This window comes from Chelon labrosus (assembly GCF_963514085.1).
Source record: "Chelon labrosus genome assembly, chromosome: 10".
NCBI classification, from domain to species: Eukaryota; Metazoa; Chordata; class Actinopteri; order Mugiliformes; family Mugilidae; genus Chelon; species Chelon labrosus.
This window is the reverse complement of record NC_140360.1, coordinates 2688671-2710762: the sequence shown is the minus strand read 5'-3', so window position 1 is coordinate 2710762 and position 22092 is coordinate 2688671. Positions and strand designations below refer to the sequence as shown.

The following is a 22092-nucleotide window of genomic DNA, read 5'->3' as shown; positions in this document are numbered from 1 at the left end:
ACAGCTGAGAGCTATCTCATGTGTTAATACGGAGCGCTGCTGTGGCCCTGGGGCTGAACCACCCACGCACCCCCCTTCTCTCTCTCTCTCTCTCTCTCTCTCTCTCTCACTCTCCCTCCCTGGTGCCTGCCTCCACCCCTGAGCACGGTAGCTGTCAAACTATTATTTGAATACCTGTTAAAGCTGCCCTGCACACCATGCAAATGTGTCTCTGGCATTTGTCCGCGCATCCTTCCATTTATCCCTTCTTCTTCCCTCTCTCCACCCACCCACCCACCCACTCACCCAAATATCCAACACATCAGCAGTTAATGCCCCCCCCCCCAAAAAAAAAAGTGTTTCAAATGAATATTATCCAATCAACTACAAATAAAGTTGGGGGCGTTTTGACGCAGCTTTCCGATCATTCTGAGCTTCAAAGCTGGGAGAAAGAAAAAAAAAAGGTGACAGAGGCTGCTGCAGTGAGTGAAACAAAGGGGACTGCTGGCGTGTTCTTGTTCCTCTTTTCACTACCTCACTCAGATGCGCACGGCTCAAACTTCCTCCTCCTAGTCCAGTGCGCTGCGCTCCTCCGCCCTGTCCACATCTTCTTCAGCCGAGCCCAGCAGAAGGGGTCAAGGAAGCAGCCCGCTGTCGCTTCACGTAGGGATGGAAGCTACATAACAAAAACAAGGCACACGGAATACCGCCCTCTACGCGTCCGTCCATCCCCCGTAACTCACAGGATCTCACGCCGCTCCGGCCACAGCAGGGGACCCGAGTGACTGACTGAAGCGCGGTAAGTGCGTAAAGTTTCGGGGAAAGTTTGGAGACGAGCGGGGGAAAGTGAAGAGATCGAGTCCGGTTTCAGGGAATGTGTTAAAGTTTAAGATTTGTCGGTGGACACATGAGGGGCTGGGAGTTTTAATCAAGATGATGCTCGGTTCTAAAAAGAGGAAACTCCTGGTGTTTGAGCTGAGGCAGCCCTACGCCTGCGCACACTGTCAGGGGACATGGCACAAGTGTGAAGCTGCTATTAATTCACTAACAGATCAATTCAGTGATGATTTCTAGTGATGAATTTAACGATTTAAACTTAAACTTTCTCTCTATATATATCTATCTATCTTTCTCTGCGCGTACATGTGCGCGCGCCCGCGACCACCTGCTATTTTTAGCCTGTCCATCCAGACTAAACCAGAAACTAGACTAGTTTCAGTTCTCTTCCTGTGCTCTTGCCGTGTCTCTGCATTGACTTTCATTTTACATGTGTGTGTGTGAAAAGTAAGAGAAGGAGTGTTAAGACACACAAACACACACACACACTGCAAAAAAACACCATGATTACATCACCCTGCTGGCCAGCTTTTTAATTCCCCCCCTCACCTTGCATCGTTTCTGCCCAAAATGCTGCAATCACAAAGCCAAGTGGACGCTTGCACACGGGGGCGACCCTGAAGTGACATAACATCCTCCCGGGTCTGAAAAACCCCGGGGTGTTTCATTCACCGCTTGTACGCCGGTACGAACGACTGGATGTCAGAGGTGGACGTTAAAGAGGAAGTACAAACTTTAAAGGAGCGTTTGAACAGTTTGAACGTTCTCTAAAAACACCAGCGTCAGCTTTTAGGTGCGAGGGACGTCATAAACCGACTGGCTTGTGTTGGCACAAAGCAGAAACAGGGAAGCACGTTTACTGGCACAAATGTCACGGCTACGACTGCACCGTCTGCCAAAGAGTTTTAACGAGCTGAAGCTCAGGTGGAAAACGAGAAGGGAGACACTTTATAGTCCACAGTGTGTTCCTGTTGATAGGTTACCTAACAGCAATGCAAATGACATGTAATCTGTCTGTTTTTTTTATTTATTTTTTTATTACTTTCTGTCCTGTTGGTCCCGTGCCAGGCTGGCAGACGATGCTGCTACTGTTGTTGTGGCCCGAGGCGGTCGCCAACAGCTTTTCACACCTTGTAGGATTTACACCTGAGCCCAAAAAGCAAAACCACAGCCCTCACAACAGAGCAGGCATGAATTATTCCTGACTTCTGTCTCCTGAGAGCTGTGGAGTGGCTTCTTCTCTAACAGTTTGGAGGCATGGTAATTCATGGGCCCCTGGTGCATTTGTAGCTCTCGTGGACTAGATCTGGCTCCTGCTCGTTGCCCGGACAGGTACAGCGAGCAGATTAACTCAGTGTGTGTGCACTGAGCTGTGAATCCTCGTTGAAAGTTACTGGGCTTGAACCAGAAACCGTTGGCCACTTGTTATCCACAAACTCTATAAAGTACGCTCTGAGGTTGTTTGTTTAGAGGTATGTCAGTTCATAAAGCGTCAGCGTGTCGGCAGAGCTAAGTTGTGATATATTTTGGTGTGCTGGTGTGGTTAACTATGTACTTTTTCCATCACGTTGATCAAAACTAGAGACAAGGCCCCGAAAGGCAACACTGCTCTTCTGAAACGCGGTTCCGTCTTTTTAAATGTGGCTGACGATAAACATCTAAAACTGACTTTTTTAGATGTCACTGGGGCCTTTGAATAGCACGAGGCTTATTATAGAGAGAGACCACGTAACTTGTGAGAGAAAAAAAAAACACATGAATTGAAACACATTCGATTCATGAGCAAAAAAAATAACAAGCTCGCGTTGGTTCACGCTGCCTCACTGGGTCCTGGACGACCTGCGGCCCTTGGGGGCTGATGCAGCTTAGATGCTGTGAGGGGCAGATGTGAGGAGCGTGGATTCGCTCAGGTCCAGTTCATCACGCCAGCTTTCAGACTCTTAGCGAAGATTTTGTCGTCTGGTTTTAAAGTTGCAGGGAAATAGGAAGTTGCAATATCTCTGTCTCCGGTAATGCAACACAGATGACATCTATGTAGATTTTAACATTTATGACATTTTTTACAGTGGACAGAAGTTAGCGTCAACAGGGAACAGAGAAGAAGACACAATAAAATATACTTTGCAATCCTAGCTCGCCCTGTGAGGCCTGACATGTGAAATATTCGTCAGAAATTAATAAATTCAACTGCTTCAAAGACATTTAATCAAAAAAAAGATAACTATTTCCACGTATGATTTATGCATTTGGCATTTATCGCAATTCTCGGACCACATATTCATATTTGGACCATTTCAAACACTTCTGTTGGTCAGAATCCCTTTTTATTTTGCATTTTGAGAGAATAAAAACAGTTTCGGTCCTCGTTCAGGGAAAGATGACCTAAAAAAACTCATGTTTGCGTACTCAATATTACTTCTCTGTTCCGGTAAATACCTATTCTAGAGGTTTCGGTGGTCATTTCATTGCTTTTGCGGTAAAACGAGGACGACTACAGACAATAAATTAGCGAAGTGGACCTCTGCGGCGTTAAAGAATCGCACATAAACGTCTAAAGATTCCACTAATATGGAATAAGATGACGTTTTAATCACTTTAACCAAACAGAAGAACTGTGGCCGACGTGAAATGCTTCAAGTTTCATTGAAATATCAGCAACAACATAAACGGGTTAGGGTCAAAGAAGTTAAAAGTCAAACCAGTGAAAGCAGACATTTTGGAAACGGCTGCCAAAAGCCTGTTACCGTCTGCTAGCAGAGCATGGAGAAACCCACCGAGTCTCAAATTGTATATATATATATATAAAACAGGTTTTTCAGGTAAGTATTGAGGCCAGTGGTTCAACGCATTTGCACCCTCATAGTTTCAGCTAATTACAACATCCGATTAACCTGTGGGTAGTTTGCAAATTCCCCCTTATGTATAAACGAAAAAGAAAGTCTCTGAGCGCGACCAAATAATGCTTACTTTGTGGTCTTGCTGCATGCGTCACTGAAGGAGGAAGAGAAATTGACAACAGTTAACAAAAACTGACCACGCTCTTATATTTTCGGAAGAATTATGGTCTCAGACGGACGCATCTGCCATGAAAGTTGAGGCGTCCCAGGTTGTTGTCAAACGTAACGTGAAATATTAGACATTTGGACATTTCTATGCGTCTTATGCTAAGCTAAGCTAAGCTAAGCTAAGCAACTCCTGGCTGTAACCATTTAGCAAACATGTTATAGTTTCAAGGGTCAACTCCCATCCCTGGGTTCTTTCACCACGTTGAGGGTAGACAGGTAGATGCAGATCTTCCCGACCCAGGTCACGAGCCATATCTCGATATTTAAAAGAAATCATTTCAGTTTAACGAAACCGTTGTTCCTCTGGGTCCAGCTGCAACAGAGGCTCTATTTTTAAAGTCTGGGCGGTCTGGACGGTAAACCACAAAGAGGAGGACAAAAATAAAAGAAGAAACAAAAGCACAGAACTGAAACCGTCAGCGTTGTGTCAAAGTTTGAGCTCCCTCTCATAGATTCATGCTTCGTAGCCCAAACAAGAGGATTAAACGTTGACGCTGATACACAATCAGATAAAACCATTTTGTCAGATTTTGCAGATTTGGCTTTATTTAATTTTTTTATTGGGGCTCTGAAAGCTCAGCACTCATTCGGTAGAAGTTATTATTCCCCCGTTCGCTGCCCTGCTGTCTGCTCTGATGTTCTTACGTTGGTCTCAAAGGAGTTTAGCTAACTGATGCTTTCTGAAAGTACCAAAGTATTCCTTTAATATCGTAATTTCCACTGTTTCATTAGCAGACCAAGCTGGAAAAAAGAAAACAAGACAGTTGAAATTTGAGTGGAGATGTAATCTACCACAGTCTGGACACATTGCTGACGTCACATCGGGTCGTGGAGCGTCCCGAGCCCGAGCCACTTCATTCACCTCACCTGGTTTTTGATTTCTGCCTTTACATACCACATAAAAATGTACATGTTTGTTATTTTGGGCTTTTTTTCCCCAGCGTAACTCCACCTAAATGATCCAATGATTATTTTGTTAGGTCCTCCCCCTCAGGTATATTCATGACGCAGGGTAGTATCAGCTTTTCCTGTTTTGAAAATCACGCATATATCAAAAGACATTCAACGTCCCAGTTTAACACACAGACGTTTACACACAGATAAATGCACTTTTGAGAAGTGTTTACATGCTGACACTGCGTCCAAACCCTGGGGTTGAACCGTGTACGTGGTGGGCCCGCTCACCAGGAAGATACTCAGGTTTCACGCTTCAATTCAGGCTGGAAAAAAGGCGGATTATCATGAATTGTCAGACCTCTCACCTGATACTAATACACCAAGAAAGATCCGACCTAGACGACAGAAACCTCTCGGGCACCGTGGCCAACTTCTTATTAGCTTTTATTTAACCGGGTTCATCCAGCTGAGAAGTTTCAACATAAAATCACAGAGGAATCCTCACGTTTTGAAGTTTGACATTAGACTGCAGGTTAAACACTAACTAATTCTCCGTCGGCCTACCGTGCCAACATGTGTTCTCTCAGGGGAGCGGTCCTCTGACATTTTTCTGCCTTTAGAAGTCCAATTTGAATACGAGTACGACGTGACAAGTTGGTAAAACTGGTAGGTGTGCCACCCGTCAGCAGGCTTGGCGACACTTTCGGCACCCGCCACCCCACACAGAGGTGGTTCTGCTAACGTCAAAGTCTTATTAAACGCCTTCAGATAGTTTCATTTAATTAATTTCTACTTTTTCCGCCACTTGTCTGTGTGTAGCGTAGCGTAGTGAATGACAGCTGCATTGTTACTGAGCCAAACTAAAGCAAAGCTCCAGCTTAGAGCTATCTATAGTTCATTATTTAGAGGAATTGAGCCGGAGAGCTCTAAATATAAGTCAAAACTGCCCAAAGAGCCTTTTTTAATTGAGACATCTGAAGAGGAACCAGACCTGGAACACAGAGAGAGAGAGAGAGAAAAAAAGGAAGCAAATATGTTAACACCACTAATTTTGACCTCGATAACAGAACTTCCTGTGTTTAAAAAAAGTCTAATGAAACTTTTTCCATTGCTTAGCACTGAGTGTGGTAGCATTTACAGTAGCAGATCGTTTCACAGCAGAGGTGATCGAGAGACGCTCGCTAAAAATCTACAAGTTTTGTGACCGCTGTTGTTTCCTGTCACTCGTGAACCCGCTCCACCTGCCGAGGCCGAGTCTGCAGGACGACAGGACGCTGAACACGGCCTCCTTTAATCCTCCCCATCTATGCTGGCGCTGTAAAGGCAGCGGCCACAGACTCCCCTTTGTTCTGGCGCCTGTCAAACTCTGTTCCATTTATCTGCGTACGCATTTACATACAGAGATATGCATATGCAGATACAACGCGATACAAAGGGGAAACAAAGTATTCCCTAGATGGTACAGATGACTAAAGGAGATGTGTGGATAGAACTTTTATTTGCCACGGGACAAAAGAAAGAAGGAACGCCGTTAAAAATGACTGCAAATATAGACTTAGAGAGAATTTATTGATCCACGAGAGAAGCTGCTTGGTCACAGCAGCTCAGTTGCACATAATAAATAAATAAATAAATAAAAATAAAAAATAGGTTTAAGATAGTTAAAAAATAAAAAAATTAAATTAAATTAAATTAATCTGTATGTATATATATGCATGTGTATCTATATGTACAAATCTAAAAAAATGAAAATTAAAAAACATTAAATTAAATAAATCTATATGTATATATATATATATATATATATATGCATGTGTATCTATACGTACAAATCTAAAAAAATTAAAATTAAAATAAAAAATTAAAATAAAAAACATTAAATTAAATTTAAATAAATCTATATGTTTATATATGTATATATATGTATGTGTATCTATACGTACAAATCTAAAAAAATTAAAATTAAAAAAATTTAAATAAATTAAAAAACATTAAATTAAATTAATCTGTATGTATATATATGTATGTGTATCTACGTACAATTAAAATAAAAATACACTATATATAGTGTATTTTTATATCTTGTGAACTAATGGGTACGTACGATATTTCCATTGCTTGTTAGCATAGCAAAAAATGTATTTTCTTTAACGGGATCTTTTTCAGACTGAGTCACACCTATAAGACTTATTAGAATTTAAATCAGCTAATGTGGATTATAGCCCACAGATACAGCTGCTGATTTATGGTTTAATACAGGGATGCATGATGTTGCTTCTCTTCTAATGTAATAAAGTTGTTTTATCCACACAAGTTTCAGATTTTTGAGATTTCCTTCTTTGATAAGGTGCTGATATTTCAGTTCGTCGTAAATCTTCAGGTGCTGGTTTGTTCTCTGAGGAAAGTTCATTGTAAAAGCAGCTACGTCAATAAAGAGACGCCTGCTCACTCTTACGTCACAAACGCACGTAAGCTACGTACCACATGTAGCAATGTACAGGAAAATCTTGCAAATACACCTCAGATATATCTCTTGTGGAAAAAATGTGCAAATTAACTACTAACCCTCTGCCTGTATATTACTGTAAAGGTGGAAAATAAATGTTGTGCCGGCAGCATTATAGACGCGTACGACGTGTCAGAAACATGCGTACGCCCGTATTAATCCATCCAGGGAGTTGTCTGACCATGAGAACTATAAGACATCCTTGTCCTCTCGGTCCTTGCCCCCACGCTGAGAAAGATATCAAACAACATCATGTGATACGCAGTTTTCACGCCTTCCCCACCCACAATTAGAGATATAAGAAAAACGCATTTACAGTAACAGTAAACTGAGATGTTTCAGAACTGTCTGATAACCGAAAAACATCCTCTCGCCTTCGCGTCGGCCGGTAAACCATTTTCTGGTTTGCTTTTTGCTCCAAATAAGGCTCTTCACTGTAGTTGTTGTTCCTCTAGATATATATTAGAAACACATTAGAAACAATAAGGATATCAACCTCTCTAAAGCAGTGCTGCGTGACGAAAAACTGAAATCCATATGGAAATATTCAGAATTTAAAAACGAACATAACAGTACCAACTTAATCAAGTGTTAAGACTTGATGGAAAAAGGGAATTTCCAGTATTTGAGCATCAAACTACCTTTCTTATTTATGATCCAAATTAAATTCATCAGAACCAGAGACGTGTTTTTCCTTTTCCTTGTAAAAAACCCCCAGCTTCCTCCTTACCCACAATGCAATAATACAGTTGGTGACGTCATGGTGTATGAACACACCAGTGGTGGGACGTACATTTTCCACCTAGACCTTCAATCACCTCTGACCTTATTCAAAACACCTCTTAATACTTTAATAGTTATGACACCACTGCTTTAGAAACCATCAACATCATACAGATACACGTTGAATCATAGATGGGTATCTCATATAATACAGAGATGAGACAATTTAGCGCTCATAGTTGCTGACTTGAAAGTTTCCCCAGCTGGGTCAGGCTAGCTAGCTAGCTCCAGGGTTGGGCGGCCTTTCCTCACAGTATCCAGCTTTTCCTTCAAAGTCCGCCGTGAAAATGTCTTTCTAAGAAGATCTGCGACCGAATCGATAGCCTCTCCTCCTTCCTCCATCGTGGGTTCAACAATTAGCTATCAAAACGTTGTGCAGCTAGCAACAGATGAACATGAACCGCTAGCTTAGCTTAAACGGAGCGGCTCCAGTCAGAGGATGTGAAAACGCTGACACCACCCTAGACCACAGAGAAGGCCGAGGAATACCAACTTGAAATGTGATTGGTTAAAGGAACAGCCTCATTACAGTGTGTTTCAGTTGTAATTGTGAAGGCCCAGGCAGATTTCCTTGACCCCAGCAACACACGATAGCTGAAATATGATTGGAAATATGCAAAGTTACACTGCCAGAAGCACCGCAGCTGAGAGGCATAAACGAGCCATAAAAAGAACCGAATAGGTTATTAATTATAAGCTATATATCCTATCTCCTGGCCACAGCGAATGTGCTCTGTCGCTCTGCAGCAACACGCCCTCACTTCCTCTTTCTCTCGCATCATTGCCACCCTGGCCCTCCGTGGTCACTTTCACTATGACGTGTAAGGAAGGTACCACGTTCAGATGAACTCGTTGATCTTAGTTATTCACACATTACGTCTAGGTATTCGTACAGAGTAACTGAAAGTAGCTCATAACCTCATAACCGTCCAAGCATGTTTGTGAAAGAAAGATTTATTTTTAAATCAGCTGTAGTGATTGTTATCCCACTTTATCCCTGCGCTGTTTTCACATCTTTCCGTCTCTCGTTTGTTCTCGTTCCACAGAAGACACCATGGGCTGTGTGGGCTCAAAGAAGGAGTCGGAGCCTAGCGGCAAAGGGACGGGGAGCGACGAGGTACAGAGCCGATCACAGACTGCCCACTATGTCAAAGACCCCACCACAGGAAACAAACCTGTAAGCAAATCACCTCATGCTTTCCTACGTTTTAATTGATAGTTCAATTAAGTATGGGGTCAAGGCAATAGCAATGTCGAAGCCACTTTAGAGTCGCTTTAGATATCTAAAGTAAAAGTAGCTTTAGGCAAGTAAACCATGGGCACGCTGGCTCAATGGGCCCAGGCTCAGGGTCAAGATAAGACTTTATTTAGGTGTTACAACAGCAGTGCAAAATACAAAATATAGAATAAGGCAAGACAAGAGAAACTATCTAACAGTAAATATGTTAAGGTCCATAATATATTTACATACTGCATCAGGTTCAAGTAACAAAGGTTGAAGTGGTGGAGGCTGAATACACACAATGACACTCATGAATATCACACACAAAGACAAACTCCAGTAGAAGTTGCACCAAAATGACCTGAGGAGGCCCCAAACGAAGGCCCTCCAACCTTTAAACAACTCGCCAGAACCAGTGTTTTTGTTTTATTTGACGTAATGCAGAAAAAGAAACAGGTTTAGAGCGAGATGGAGGTGTGGAAAAGATGGAGATATAAAAGGTGGTGGAGGAGGTTAGACGCTCTAGAGGAGAGCGAAAACAGCATGAAGACAGATTTTCTGTCGTGGCTGTACAAGGTCTGAACCCAAAACACACGTTCAGACGTGTTCAGGCTGTATTTCTGTATTTCTCTTTAAGAAAACACAAAATCTCTCTCGTAATCCAAGGTAAAAATAACCAAATATTAAACAGACATGGAAGATAAAACTAAGTCCAGGAAAACTAAGACCTGGTCCAGAACAAGGCTTGAGACAGAGCTGGTTCCACTGAAGAAGAGAGGATGACCTGGCAAATGACTAAGGGAGACACAGGTAATATATACATGGTGGGGTAATGAGGGACAGGTGGAAACAATCAGGACGGGGCACATACAGGAAGGACAAGCCAACTAGAACACAAAAGGAAGCGGTTAACAAAATAAAAGCAGAAATAACAGAAAAATAAAACACGAGGCAAAACAAGAAGCTTTACTTCCTCGGTGTGGGTGGGTGGGTGACTTCCTGACTTCCTGGGTTGGAGCCAGGTAGAATGAAAAACTGGGACAGGGTGAACCTTGAGCTACCTGGGATTCAATCGGTCTGGTGGTTGCGCCCCTGGAAAGAGCAAAGGACGGGCAGAAAATGCAACGCTATGTGAAGTTTTGTATCATAAATGAATATTTTTTTATGTTTTCCCCTCCTGTAATATTAGCTCTTGGGCGTGAATCGCCTCTTTTTTAGTTGGTTTCCCTTTTAGCTCCTCGAGCTAAGAAACAGCAAATAAGGAAATAAGTAAAACGTGCCTTCCTTCCCCTTCGATTTGCGGCGTCACTCGACTATAAAGAAGTATTAAAGGTGTTAAATGTGCTAACGATATTTGGGTAAAGTACTTTCTATCAGCGAACCGGACGCGCCTTAAATAAAGAACGAGGAAGAAGCAGTAAAAGTCTGACAAAGTACAAGAGAGGAAGGAACACAGAGTTAGTAGTGGGAACTACCGCGAGTGACAGGAAGCAGTTTTTTTTTTTTAGTCACAGATGATAGATGTGTGCCAACACACACCCTCCACATGTTCCCATCACTCTGTGAGTTTGCATACTGGCCAGACTTTGATGTGAGGCTAAGTAGCAGAGCTGTGGCGGCGGCGGCGGCTAAGCGCGGCTCCCCCCGCCCCCCCCCGCCCCCCCCGCCTGCCACGGCTACTGCTTCCTGTGAGCTGACAGTAACATCTCTCCAACCCTCACTGAAGAAAGAGGAAGTGACAGAAACAGAGAGCCCGAGTGAGCGCTCGGAGGAGCAGGAGGGGTTTTATCAGACGTATTGAGCAACACTTGAGCCGCCCCTCGTCTCTTGATCACGTAACAGACGTGAATTTACGGCCCCTCTGTCTGCCACTTCGGCTTCTTTCGTGGTTCTGCTTATGACACGGTTAGAAATTAAGCATCCTATGTTTAAAATAAAAAAAACAGGAGCACGTATTATTTCAACTAAGACATTAGAAAGCAGCATTGTGACTTTTTAGACTTGAAAACCTCCTCCATCAGGGGTGTCAAACTCATTTGATGATGTCAAGGGGGCCGGACCAATAACACGATAGCGTATTTACCTATGAATAATGACAACACCCAATGTTTCCCTTGGAACAGCAATTACCTTAATTGGAAAAATTGCAGTTAATGTCTTCAGTGTAATATTTGCATTTCGCAAATTCATCCCGAGGGCCAGATCAGACCCTCTGGCGGGGCCGGTTTTGGCCCCCGGGCCTTATGTTTGACCCATATGTCCTTTTTTCTGTCCAGATTCTGGTTTTAACTAATGTTACGTAGAAATAAAATCAGTTATTTGATTAAAATGCGCCATTAATCTGCTCAAACCGCTACAGGGCAGGTTGTTTTAGACGATATTCGATCATCTGTATGTTCGCATGATGAAAATATGTGAGTTTCATACAGATTTAAACTGCTGCAACCCTCAATATTTATGCATATGCTGTATACGCATAGTGATGAACTTAAATTAGTCTGCAGCATCACACCTTTCTAGTTTTGGTTTAACAGCCTACACATTACATGCTACCCTAGAGCTGCTGAACCATCTTTCGTCGTTTGTTTTGTTTCTGTTCTATCTTCAAGGTTTTAGCTTGCATTAGTGTAATCTTCTTTTGTTTGTGTGATTCAGATTCAGGTTTATTCGAGGGTGCAGGATTAACGCAGGGTTAGCGGAGCGATGAAACGCCGCAGCTCCGCCGTAAATACTAAGAGTAAAAACAAGACAAGAGCATAAGACCGAAACTTAAAGCGTGAAAGTTATGAGAGAATCGACGGAATATTTACATGTGAGGCGGCGGTTCGGTCAGAGGTTTAGCGAATTAACACAGTTCTGTCAAGAGCTAAAAAATAAACAGGTGTTAAATGAATATTCAACTTGGTATTTCTTATATTGTCATGCACCAAGACATGATGCATTAAAAGGGAAGAAAGCTGAATACTGAGGTCTGAATGATAAATAATAAAATCTACAAAGTCCAATCTAAAAAAAAAAGCATGTGCAATATGTGCAATATAAACGCGTAGACATATAGAGCTGTTGCACATACAGCAGAGTCTGTTTGTTAGTAATCTCATTGCCGCCCAGTAATGAAATCACCTGACTCTGCCCAGAAGGGTTGAACGTGCTCCTGTTCCATCAAACAGACTGAGATAATGTAATGGAAGAGACGTGTAGGTGGGTGAGGTGGACGGCAGAGAGGCCGCGGTCCCGTCTGCATCAGTCCCGAGGTGTAGAAGGTTCATCCTGTCACATCCGTCACCTTTTTTAATCGGGGTTTGTGAATTCTACGAGGGTTTTTTTGTCAGTAAAAGCATCCAGCACACATTTTGGGAACCGTTTCACTCCGCTCCCACGAGGAATCAGTGTTTGAACGTCTTCTGTATATTTATCCGTGTGTATGAGTGAAATCTTGATATCCGTCTCTCTCTCCACAGCCCAAAATACCTCCCAATGCAAACAGTTCTGATGGTGAGTTCATTTACATGCCACTACTGTGCTTCCTCTTACTGTACGTAGTTTAGCAGCGTGAGTTCCTGTACTTAATTTTGCATTTTATGCTAAAGCTAACCACAAATAAAGCACCAGCCAAGTGCATGTGAACAAGAGAGCCTGCTTCTTTTTTTTTTTGTTTGTTTTTTGTTTTTTGAAAACAGTGCGATCTGTGTCGGTTTAAACGTATAACAAGCCTTTAACCTCAAGAGAAGAAGGAGAGTGTGGGTAGAGAGTGATAGCCCTTCTCTCACCGTGCAGGGCCGAGATACTCTGCGGCCATTAATATTATTATTGTCAAAAAGAAGGAAGTTAGTCGCACAGTGAAAACATGACAATATGAAGACCTGCTGTTTCGCTCAGACCGTGCGTCCACTGAAATAAACCCATGCACAGACAGATATGTCACCGCCACGTGAAAAGCATCTCTCAAAATATTAGCTCACGCTTGCGGTTTTCAGGGCCATATTTTCTCACCACGATGTGTCTGCAAGTTTTTTTCTTTTTTTTTTCCGTCCGCAGGAGAGAGCATCGCCATGGCGCTGTACGACTACGAGGCCATCCACGAGGGAGACCTTGGCTTCAAGAAGGGAGACAAGCTCCGGATCTTGGAGGAGTAAGAGGAGCATCCAAATTTAGCCCGGGGACTTGTTGAAGCTTGTGGTTTGTTGTCATGTTCTTAGCTCTTTCTTTTTGCTGTAGGTCAGGCGAGTGGTGGAGAGCTATGCTGATCAGTACAAACCAGGAAGGCTTCATCCCCAGTAACTATGTGGCCAAGGATACTCTGGAGGCAGAGGAGTAAGTATTCACACACTGACAACATACATGTAGGGATAAGGGGTGAAAGGTTTCTTGCTCTTTTTGGTCTAGAGAGGCTGTCAGATGATAAGACTAATGATTAGCAGTAGTAGTAGCTGCCTTCTGTGTTTGGATGCCACCTGTTTTAGTCTTTGACAAAGACCGTGGCAGCGAACGAGGAAGCAGCGCGCGCAGTATGCATGGAAAACAGAGGGCTCGCACAGGAAGAGCCGTTGAGAGGTTTCTGTACTAACTGATCTGTTTCCTGTTGTCGAGGTGGTTCTTCAAGGGCGTGAGCAGGAAAGATGCGGAGAGGCAGCTGCTGGCCCCTGGGAACAAGACGGGATCCTTCATGATCAGAGACAGCGAGACCACCAAGGGTGGGTAAAACCAAAAAAACAAGAAAAACAAGAAGAAGTGGAAACAAAAACTGGTCGCAAATCGCATGCAATCGAAGGACACATTCATTTGATCTTCTGTAATTCTAAGTTGCCTGATTAGCTCTCCAAGTGTCCCACGTTGGTCTGCAAACCGTTCCAGAAGCTTTTCTAAATCCTTTCCCCATCTTTGTTCCTCTTGTCCCACAGGCAGCTACTCTCTGTCCGTCCGGGACAACGACCCCCACTCCGGCGACACGGTCAAACATTATAAGATCCGCACGCTGGACAACGGAGGATTCTACATCTCTCCCCGCATCACCTTCGGCACCCTGCAGGAGCTGGTCAGCCATTACAAGAGTGAGTTACGACCGTCAGGCTTCTTTGTTCCTGGTTTGCAGCTGGATGACTTCAACCTCCTTCCGATTGCGTTGCAGTATTCTTACTTTAAAATGATGATGGAAGCAGAAACGATTTAGTCTTCTCAAATTTGCACTCATTTGACCTCTTAAGTTTTAGCTGACATAAAAAGAGGAACCCAAAACAATCGGGTCCACGTGCATGACCCTGGCCTCTATGGGAAACTATCAGAGTGTTAGTAGCACATAATTTGCGATAAACCCAAGGGGAAATTTACATTTTTATCCTTTTCTCACAGATTAAATAGTGGAAAACCCCCTGATAGCAATGATGTCATGCACAAAGATGCCACTGGACTCTGAATTCAGCATCCCCTTGGTTATAATTGTACCGAGAGTTTATAGAAATACCATAAAGCACAAATATTCTACAAAGGTTCTAGTAAAAATAGAACCAGACTCCTTATTTGGACAAAGTGAGCCACATTGGGTTTCTACCTCTTAAAAGGGAATCCCACTACAGGAGCCAATGTGCACACATCTGGTCGTTTCATGTCATCCAACCTCAGTCCTGTCTGTGTTGAACCGTCAAACATTATCCTTATAGTGACACACAGCGCTCTCTGCTGGCCAACTCCAATACCTCAGCCTGTGTCAAACTCTACTGCTTTCTCATCGTTCCTCCTGCAAATACCACTACATAAATGAAATCAGATATAGATGATCAACAAATATATTTGCTAATGCCTCCAGAGCAAGGAGATGGCCTCTGCCAAAACCTGACTACAGCGTGCCTGAGCCCCAAGCCCGAGAAACCGTGGGAGAAGGACGCCTGGGAGATCCCAAGATCCTCGCTCAAACTGGAAAGGAGGCTCGGTGCCGGCCAGTTTGGAGAAGTCTGGATGGGTGAGATGAATATAAATCTTTGGAGAGTCCAGGTGACCTGATAAGGAACGAGTAAAGCTGTATTGTGATTATTGTTTTTTTTTTTTTGTCTTCAGCTACGTACAACAAGCACACCAAGGTGGCAGTGAAGACCATGAAGCCCGGCAGCATGTCAGTGGAAGCCTTCATGATGGAGGCCAACCTCATGAAGACTCTACAGCACGACAAGCTGGTTCGACTCAACGCCGTCGTCTCCAAGGAGGAGCCCATCTACATCATCACCGAGTACATGGAGAAAGGTGTGTGTCTAGGTGTTATGTGTGCATGAGCATTAGGTGGACTTAGATAGACGTTAAGGATCCACAGAGGGAAATAGCTTGGTCACAGTAGCTCAGTTGCACAAAAATAAAAAAATAAAAAATAAATGTGTAAGACAGTTAAAAAAATAAAAAAATAAATAAAAATAGAAATAAAATAAATTAATTAAAAAATGCAAAAAATGTCAGTCAAATTAATAATGTACATTCACATTAATATTCCACATATATTCCATATTTCTGATGCCGACACGTGGGATATGCTAATATAGTCTGGTTTATGAGCACTTTAAAAAGTAGCCGATAACTTAAATAGCTTGGTAAACCCAATGGATAAATGTTTAAAAGTAGTGGTAATGGTTAAAATAGCTTAAAGCGATGAGTAAAGGGTAGTTATAGCAATTGGAAAAATACTATTTAAAGGGGAACTACTGTTTTTTACAACCTAACTTTTGGGTAATTTGTATTCCTTCAGGAGATAATTAGATCAGCATATATCCATATAGTGGGAGTGAATGGGGCACCGAAACGCAGCCTCTAAATAACGCATTATCTGCTGCGAAACTCGTTCATTTCACCAATATTTTGTTATGATACGCTAGTGCTATTCTCCCTTGAGTCTGGAGTTACCTGTTATCATCATCCGGGGCCTGTAGATTGACCTACAGACCTCGGATGATGTCTTCTGACCTGGATGATGTATCTCCCGAAGGAATACAAATTGCACAAAATTTATATGGGTGAGTAAACAACCGTATTTTATGCCAGAAATAAGGTCCAGGTTGTAAAAAACAGTAGTTCCCCTTTAAGTACAGTACTTAGCTAAAGGAATATATGGTTAAAACACCAATGACACTTCTTAAATTGAGAGAGTTGTGACTGGGTGAGGGAAGAACAATGAGGAAATTAAATGTGTTTGACATCAAAAATACTATCTGAACCTTTGTTGTTTTGATTGACAAAGAACTTTATTTCATTTTGTCCATACAGCTGCAGCTGTCCAGTGTGTTCGGTTAACGTTAATGTCTGTTAATGTGTCTGCCCACAGGAAGCTTGTTAGACTTCTTAAAGAGCGACGAGGGAAACCGCGTCCAGCTCCCCAAACTCATCGACTTCTCCGCCCAGGTGAGAGTTGGGCCGTCAGCCCTCCCCTCCACGTGACCCCTGATATGTTGCCATGCGAGATTCCCTGGTTGTTTGGTTGTCAGTGAACCCTTTGTTTGCCACATTTGAATATTCGCATAGCTTCCGATGTTCTGCCGTAATCTTGATAATCCTGATAACGGAGAAATAAAATAACCACAGACGGCGGATCGCACCGGCGGCAACGTGTCAAACCTTCCGGCACATGAGACCGCACCCGTCCTCAAACACAGCCCTCATTCACCCGTATGAAGTTCTGTGACTTTGCCTCACAGGCAAACAAAAACACATCACATTGTGAATACAATACAATATTGGTACAGCCGTGCCCAAATAATACAAAGAGGAGAGAGGGATTGGAAGAGGAAGAAGGTCAACCCTCCTGTTTTGATTCAGTCCTACCATGACTGATTTTGTTAAATTATCAGCTAGATCTATTTTATCGCCAACACAAAGGTGCTGAAGCAAAACAGTACACGTTTGAATAAATCCTCATGCATATTACAGCAAAATATAAGCAGATATAACCAGAAAGAAAAGATTTCCTTGTCTTGTTTTGACCCTGAACTGTTTTGTCTCCAGATTGCCGAGGGCATGGCCTACATTGAGCAGAGAAACTACATCCACAGAGACCTGCGAGCCGCCAACATCCTCGTCAACAAGGCTCTCGTGTGCAAAATCGCCGACTTCGGCCTCGCTCGTATCATCGAGGACAACGAGTACACAGCCAGAGAAGGTACGTCCAGGCGGCGTCCCCTGACACGGTTCTGTGTGGCCGAGGTGTGAGAAGTGTTTGAGAAACTAGGAAGTGATGAAATGGGAAGAGTCACGGTTTCGACACTTCGCGGGGATTTACTTTGTGTCGGAGAAATCTGATTACAAAATGAACGACAGAAATAGCGAGGGAGTACGACAGTGATGAGCTTAGTGAATGAGCAGTGTAAGAGAGGACAGGTGTTCATTGTGACAGCTATTTATGATTTAGTCTTCGGACAAAAACATTTAACCCCTTAACGCCTGAATTGATTTTTCAATTATATAAAGAAATTAATTATTTGTGTTTTTGCTTACCACTCCGACCGGTCCTACGAGAAACTAGTGCTTGCAAAAGGTTCCTAGGAATTTTTTGAATGTGCACAAACCGACATTGGAGTATTACATGCGTTATTTCGTCTGCAGTCTGAACGGAAATAGTGCGTCGCGACACTAGGCGTTAAGGGGTTAATAGTCCTAATCACATTTTAGACATTTTTAGACAAATAGATAAAAGGGGCAGTGTACACAAGAAGGATTCATTGAAGGTGCTGCATTTAGATATAGACAGGTTTAGTTAAATAATGAATGCAGAAGGCAATAACTTTAACTACAGCAACGAGTAAAGTACTTAGGTGAAACTACAAAACTAGTTAAGTACTTAGATGAAACCTTAAAACTAGTAAAGTACTTGGATGAGGCTTCAGAACTACTAAAGTACTTAGATGACACTACAAAACTAGTAAAGTATTTGGATGAGACTTCAGAACTACTGAAGTACTTAGATGAAACATTGAAACAAGTAAAGAACTTGGATGAGGCTTCAGAACTACTAAAGTACTAAGATGAGACTATGAAACTAGTAAAGTACTTAGATGAGCCTATGAAACTAATAAAGTACTTAGATGAGACTTCAGAAATAATAAAGTACTTAGATGAGACATCAGAACTAATAAAGTACTTAGATGAGACTTCAGAACTAATAAAGTACTTAGATGAGACTATAAAACTAGTAAAGTACTTACTTAATTTGCAGACACAGGGCTTGTGGCAGTTTGCTAGTTTTGGTCGGCTATCATCAACTGCCTGAGATCAGATAGGCCAACGATTCTTATCCAATCACATGACAGGGACGCACATTCTGAAAAACAGTCAGCCTGTGTGAAGAGATCATATGTTCCGAATGTCCGATATTCAAATAACGTCTTATCATATCAAATAACATTCTAGTTATTTTTTATCATCAGATATTGGTTTTATCTCTACAGCGTCTCGTCTCAGTCACAGAAAAGGAATGACTAATATTTATCATCTTCATCACTAACACTGGGCTCTTAATTTTCCCTCAACAACCAGGAGCCAAATTCCCCATCAAATGGACGGCCCCTGAGGCCATCAACTACGGCTCATTCACAATCAAATCTGACGTCTGGTCCTTTGGCATCTTGCTGACCGAGATCATTAGCTATGGACGCACACCATACCCAGGTAAGGAGACCACCCACTTCTTGATATAAAGTTTGTCATAATGTTGTGGAGACCAAGGACGATGCACATGTAGTTGGTGCACAACCATTTTTGTTCAGTTGCTTTGTGTCTGTGAAGGTTCTTATCCATCCAGCTCATCTAGAAACACTAAAGAAGGGGAACTGGACTTCTTCTTTTTGGATATTTTCAGTTTAATTAACCAGATGTAGTTCCCACTCTGGCCTGTCCTACGAGAAACTAGTGCTTGCCAAAGGTTCCCAGGTGTATAAATTGAATGTGCACAAACCGGCATTGGAGGAATGCATACGTTATCTCGGCTGAAGTGGACATTTTAGATTTCAGTTTCTGCAGAGTGGTGTGTTTACCATGTTAGCATTTAGGTACACTTAAATATGATAAATTTGGTCATATTTATAACAGGCCGTCCCTCAGTTGTTGCATGAAACCAACTATCCACTGAGCTTAACAGCTTCTAATAATCCAACGCTGTCCTCTGGTTTCCAGGGATGACCAACCCAGAGGTGATCCGCTCCCTGGAGAAGGGCTACAGGATGCAGCGCCTGGACAGCTGTCCCACCGAACTCTATGAAATCATGCTGGAGTGCTGGAAGAACAAGCCCGAGGACCGTCCCACCTTTGATTACCTGCAGAGCGTCCTGGAGGATTTCTACACGGCCACAGAGAGCCAGTATCAGCAGCAGCCATGAGACTCCTGTTACAGTGCTTTTCACATTCACGACGACTGTAGCAGCGGTTTCTGCAGGCGGCGGCAGAGTAGATCACTGCACACATATGATGTCGCCTCACATCTGTTTATTTTTATTTTTTTTTCATTGTCTGTCTGCCTCGGTTTCTCTATCTTATTCACACCATCGTAACAAGGGACTGCACAAAAATTACTGGTGGGCGTATATTTTGATATTCTCATTGCTGCACCTCCGTGAACTAGATCTTAAAATAACAGAACCACAGAAAGAAAAGGAAATCAAAACATCGTTACGATGCACAGAATAGGTCTGCCCACAACTTAAATTAGAAGTATGACCATACAGCCCTACCTCACACTTTGGTCAGGTGGGCAGCATAATAAACATGCTGTCTGACTGCAGTTACAGCAGAGTGACGTGCACTAGATATTTATCATCACAAAACCATCAAACCGCACACCAGCAGTAGTGTTGTGTGTTAGTGGACATGGATCACAGTAAAATGGTACAGAAAATATGTGACATGGGATTTAGTACACACAGTATCTGTGTCTAAACTGCATTAATATGTTTTGCAGGTGAAGGGCTGGTTATGTATCAGCAAGTGTGCAAGTGAAAATGACTAGTGACTGTGCTGGAGAAGCACCAAGACACTAGGACTAGAGTAGAGTAGTTTCAATATGAATACAAGAGGAGGCAGAAATGGTCCGTGCATTTTTTTGGTATTTCAAGTTTGCTTTAAAAACCAGAGTTGAAAACTGGGAAAAAAAAAGTAGTTTCCATGGTGATCACTAGTCCAGGTCTCTCTGGTCCAGAAAGTAGTCTCCCTGGTGCCCACTGGTCCAGGTCTCTCTGATCCAGTAAGTAGTCTTCCTTGTGACCAATGGTCCAGGTCTCTCTGGTCCAGGAAGTAGTCTCCATGGTGACCACTGGTCCATGTCTCTCTGATCCAGGAAGTAGTCTCCATGGTGACCACTGGTCCAGGTCTCTCTGGTCCATGGATCATTTTGTTCAGCACTAAATAAAGGTAAATTTACTTTGCTTTTTTTTTAGTAAAAATCAAATAAACTGTTATTCATTTTTTATCTTATTTTAGAGCCTAATTCAAACTCGAAACACCAAAATGTGCACGGACCAGAAATAAATCCTGATGTTTTCCCAAATACCATTTTTTTCTGTTCTCACCCCTACTGTAATTGGCGTACAGTCCCTTGCATTCTGCATACAGCTCATGCTATAGTAAACTGTGACTGTTTTCACACAGAAAAATATTGTTTCAGTTCAGAAATTGAAGGCCTTATTTGTAAAGATGTGATTATAGGTCGCCTGGGTGTAGCCGCTACGGTCCAGCTCACATTGTGCAGCCATTAAACACAACACAGATGCTCACAGTGGCCCACTTCCCTTCTCGTTGAGCTGTGCGGTGTTTTACGTTGTCAAATAAAAGTGGCGGCCTTTACATAGTGCAAGATGTTTATGCTTAAATCCTCTATTTATATTCCATAGATATTTTCCGTGACGCTTGGACCATTGTTGTGCCTTTTGCAGTGGTTGTTTCTTTCAGGGTCAATATGTATAATATATATTTCATTGTTTGTATATACACTGATATACACAAAGAGATGCAAGTATTCAGGGTCTTTAACTAATGATGCATATTGATTCTTCCTTTATCAATGTTCATCCTTTATCACTTAAATTATTGATAAATCAGTGAATGCATTTAACTAGTAGAGCTGTGAACATCACTGGATCTTGAGTGTTTTTCTATTCTTTATTTAGTGACAGCCATTTTTCTTTTGTTTTTCAGTACTGTTTAGATAACGTGTTTCTCAAGCTGTTGAACCGATAAAGGGCAAATTAAAGAAAGTATAAATCATATGATGGAACCAATGTCACGTTCACTACTTTGACTAAAATGTAGTTTGTGGACCAAACAGCCTAAAATTTCAAACGGGAACATTTTTTTCTTGATATGTAAGCTTTCATCTTCCTCGTGAATTACTTCTTACATGAAGTGGGAATGAAGCAAATCATTGCACAGCACCTGTACATACCCATAGTAATAGGATAAAGAATATTTGTGTGTCTTTCTTTATCATTATTAAGCCTTTGCCATATTTTTGTGGGATGCTTGGTTCTATGCAATTGTCAATAAAAATAAATAAATAAATGATTAACTAAATTGTTTTAGAAACTTCCCAAATGCGCATTTATATCATAGCAAAGCATATATCATTCGATTTTTTTTTATTTATTTAGCCTACTATTAAAGTTATGGAAATTCATTTTAGTGATAAAGCAAAGATTTAGATGTTTTATTAATGTGCACATTTAATTAAAAATAAATGCATTTTGTTATCAATTTAAAAACCAGCAGTAAATTTAATCAGCTGATTATTTTATTAAAGGGGACTACTACAACCTGGAGCTTATTTCTAGCATAAAATACAATCGTTT

The 22092-nt window shown here is 42.1% G+C and overlaps 1 protein-coding gene across 2 annotated transcripts; it reads left to right on the top strand.

The window, feature by feature from the left end:
* The first annotated feature begins 378 nt into the window (after positions 1-378).
* On the top strand, positions 379-21807 carry hck (HCK proto-oncogene, Src family tyrosine kinase). Of its 2 annotated transcripts, none has more exons than XM_084553206.1 (13): positions 379-778; positions 9114-9184; positions 12751-12784; positions 13328-13421; positions 13508-13603; positions 13880-13983; positions 14191-14340; positions 15093-15245; positions 15341-15523; positions 16590-16666; positions 17267-17420; positions 18794-18925; positions 19430-21807. In XM_084553206.1, the coding sequence occupies exons 2-13, from the start codon at positions 9122-9124 to the stop codon at positions 19630-19632; spliced, it is 1443 nt and encodes a 480-aa protein (XP_084409332.1). In that variant the 5' UTR covers positions 379-778; positions 9114-9121; the 3' UTR covers positions 19633-21807. The 2 variants fall into 2 exon arrangements, with proteins under 2 accessions (XP_084409332.1, XP_084409331.1); XM_084553205.1 differs by having other exon boundaries at positions 380-778; positions 9114-9244.
* The last annotated feature ends 285 nt before the right edge of the window (positions 21808-22092 follow it).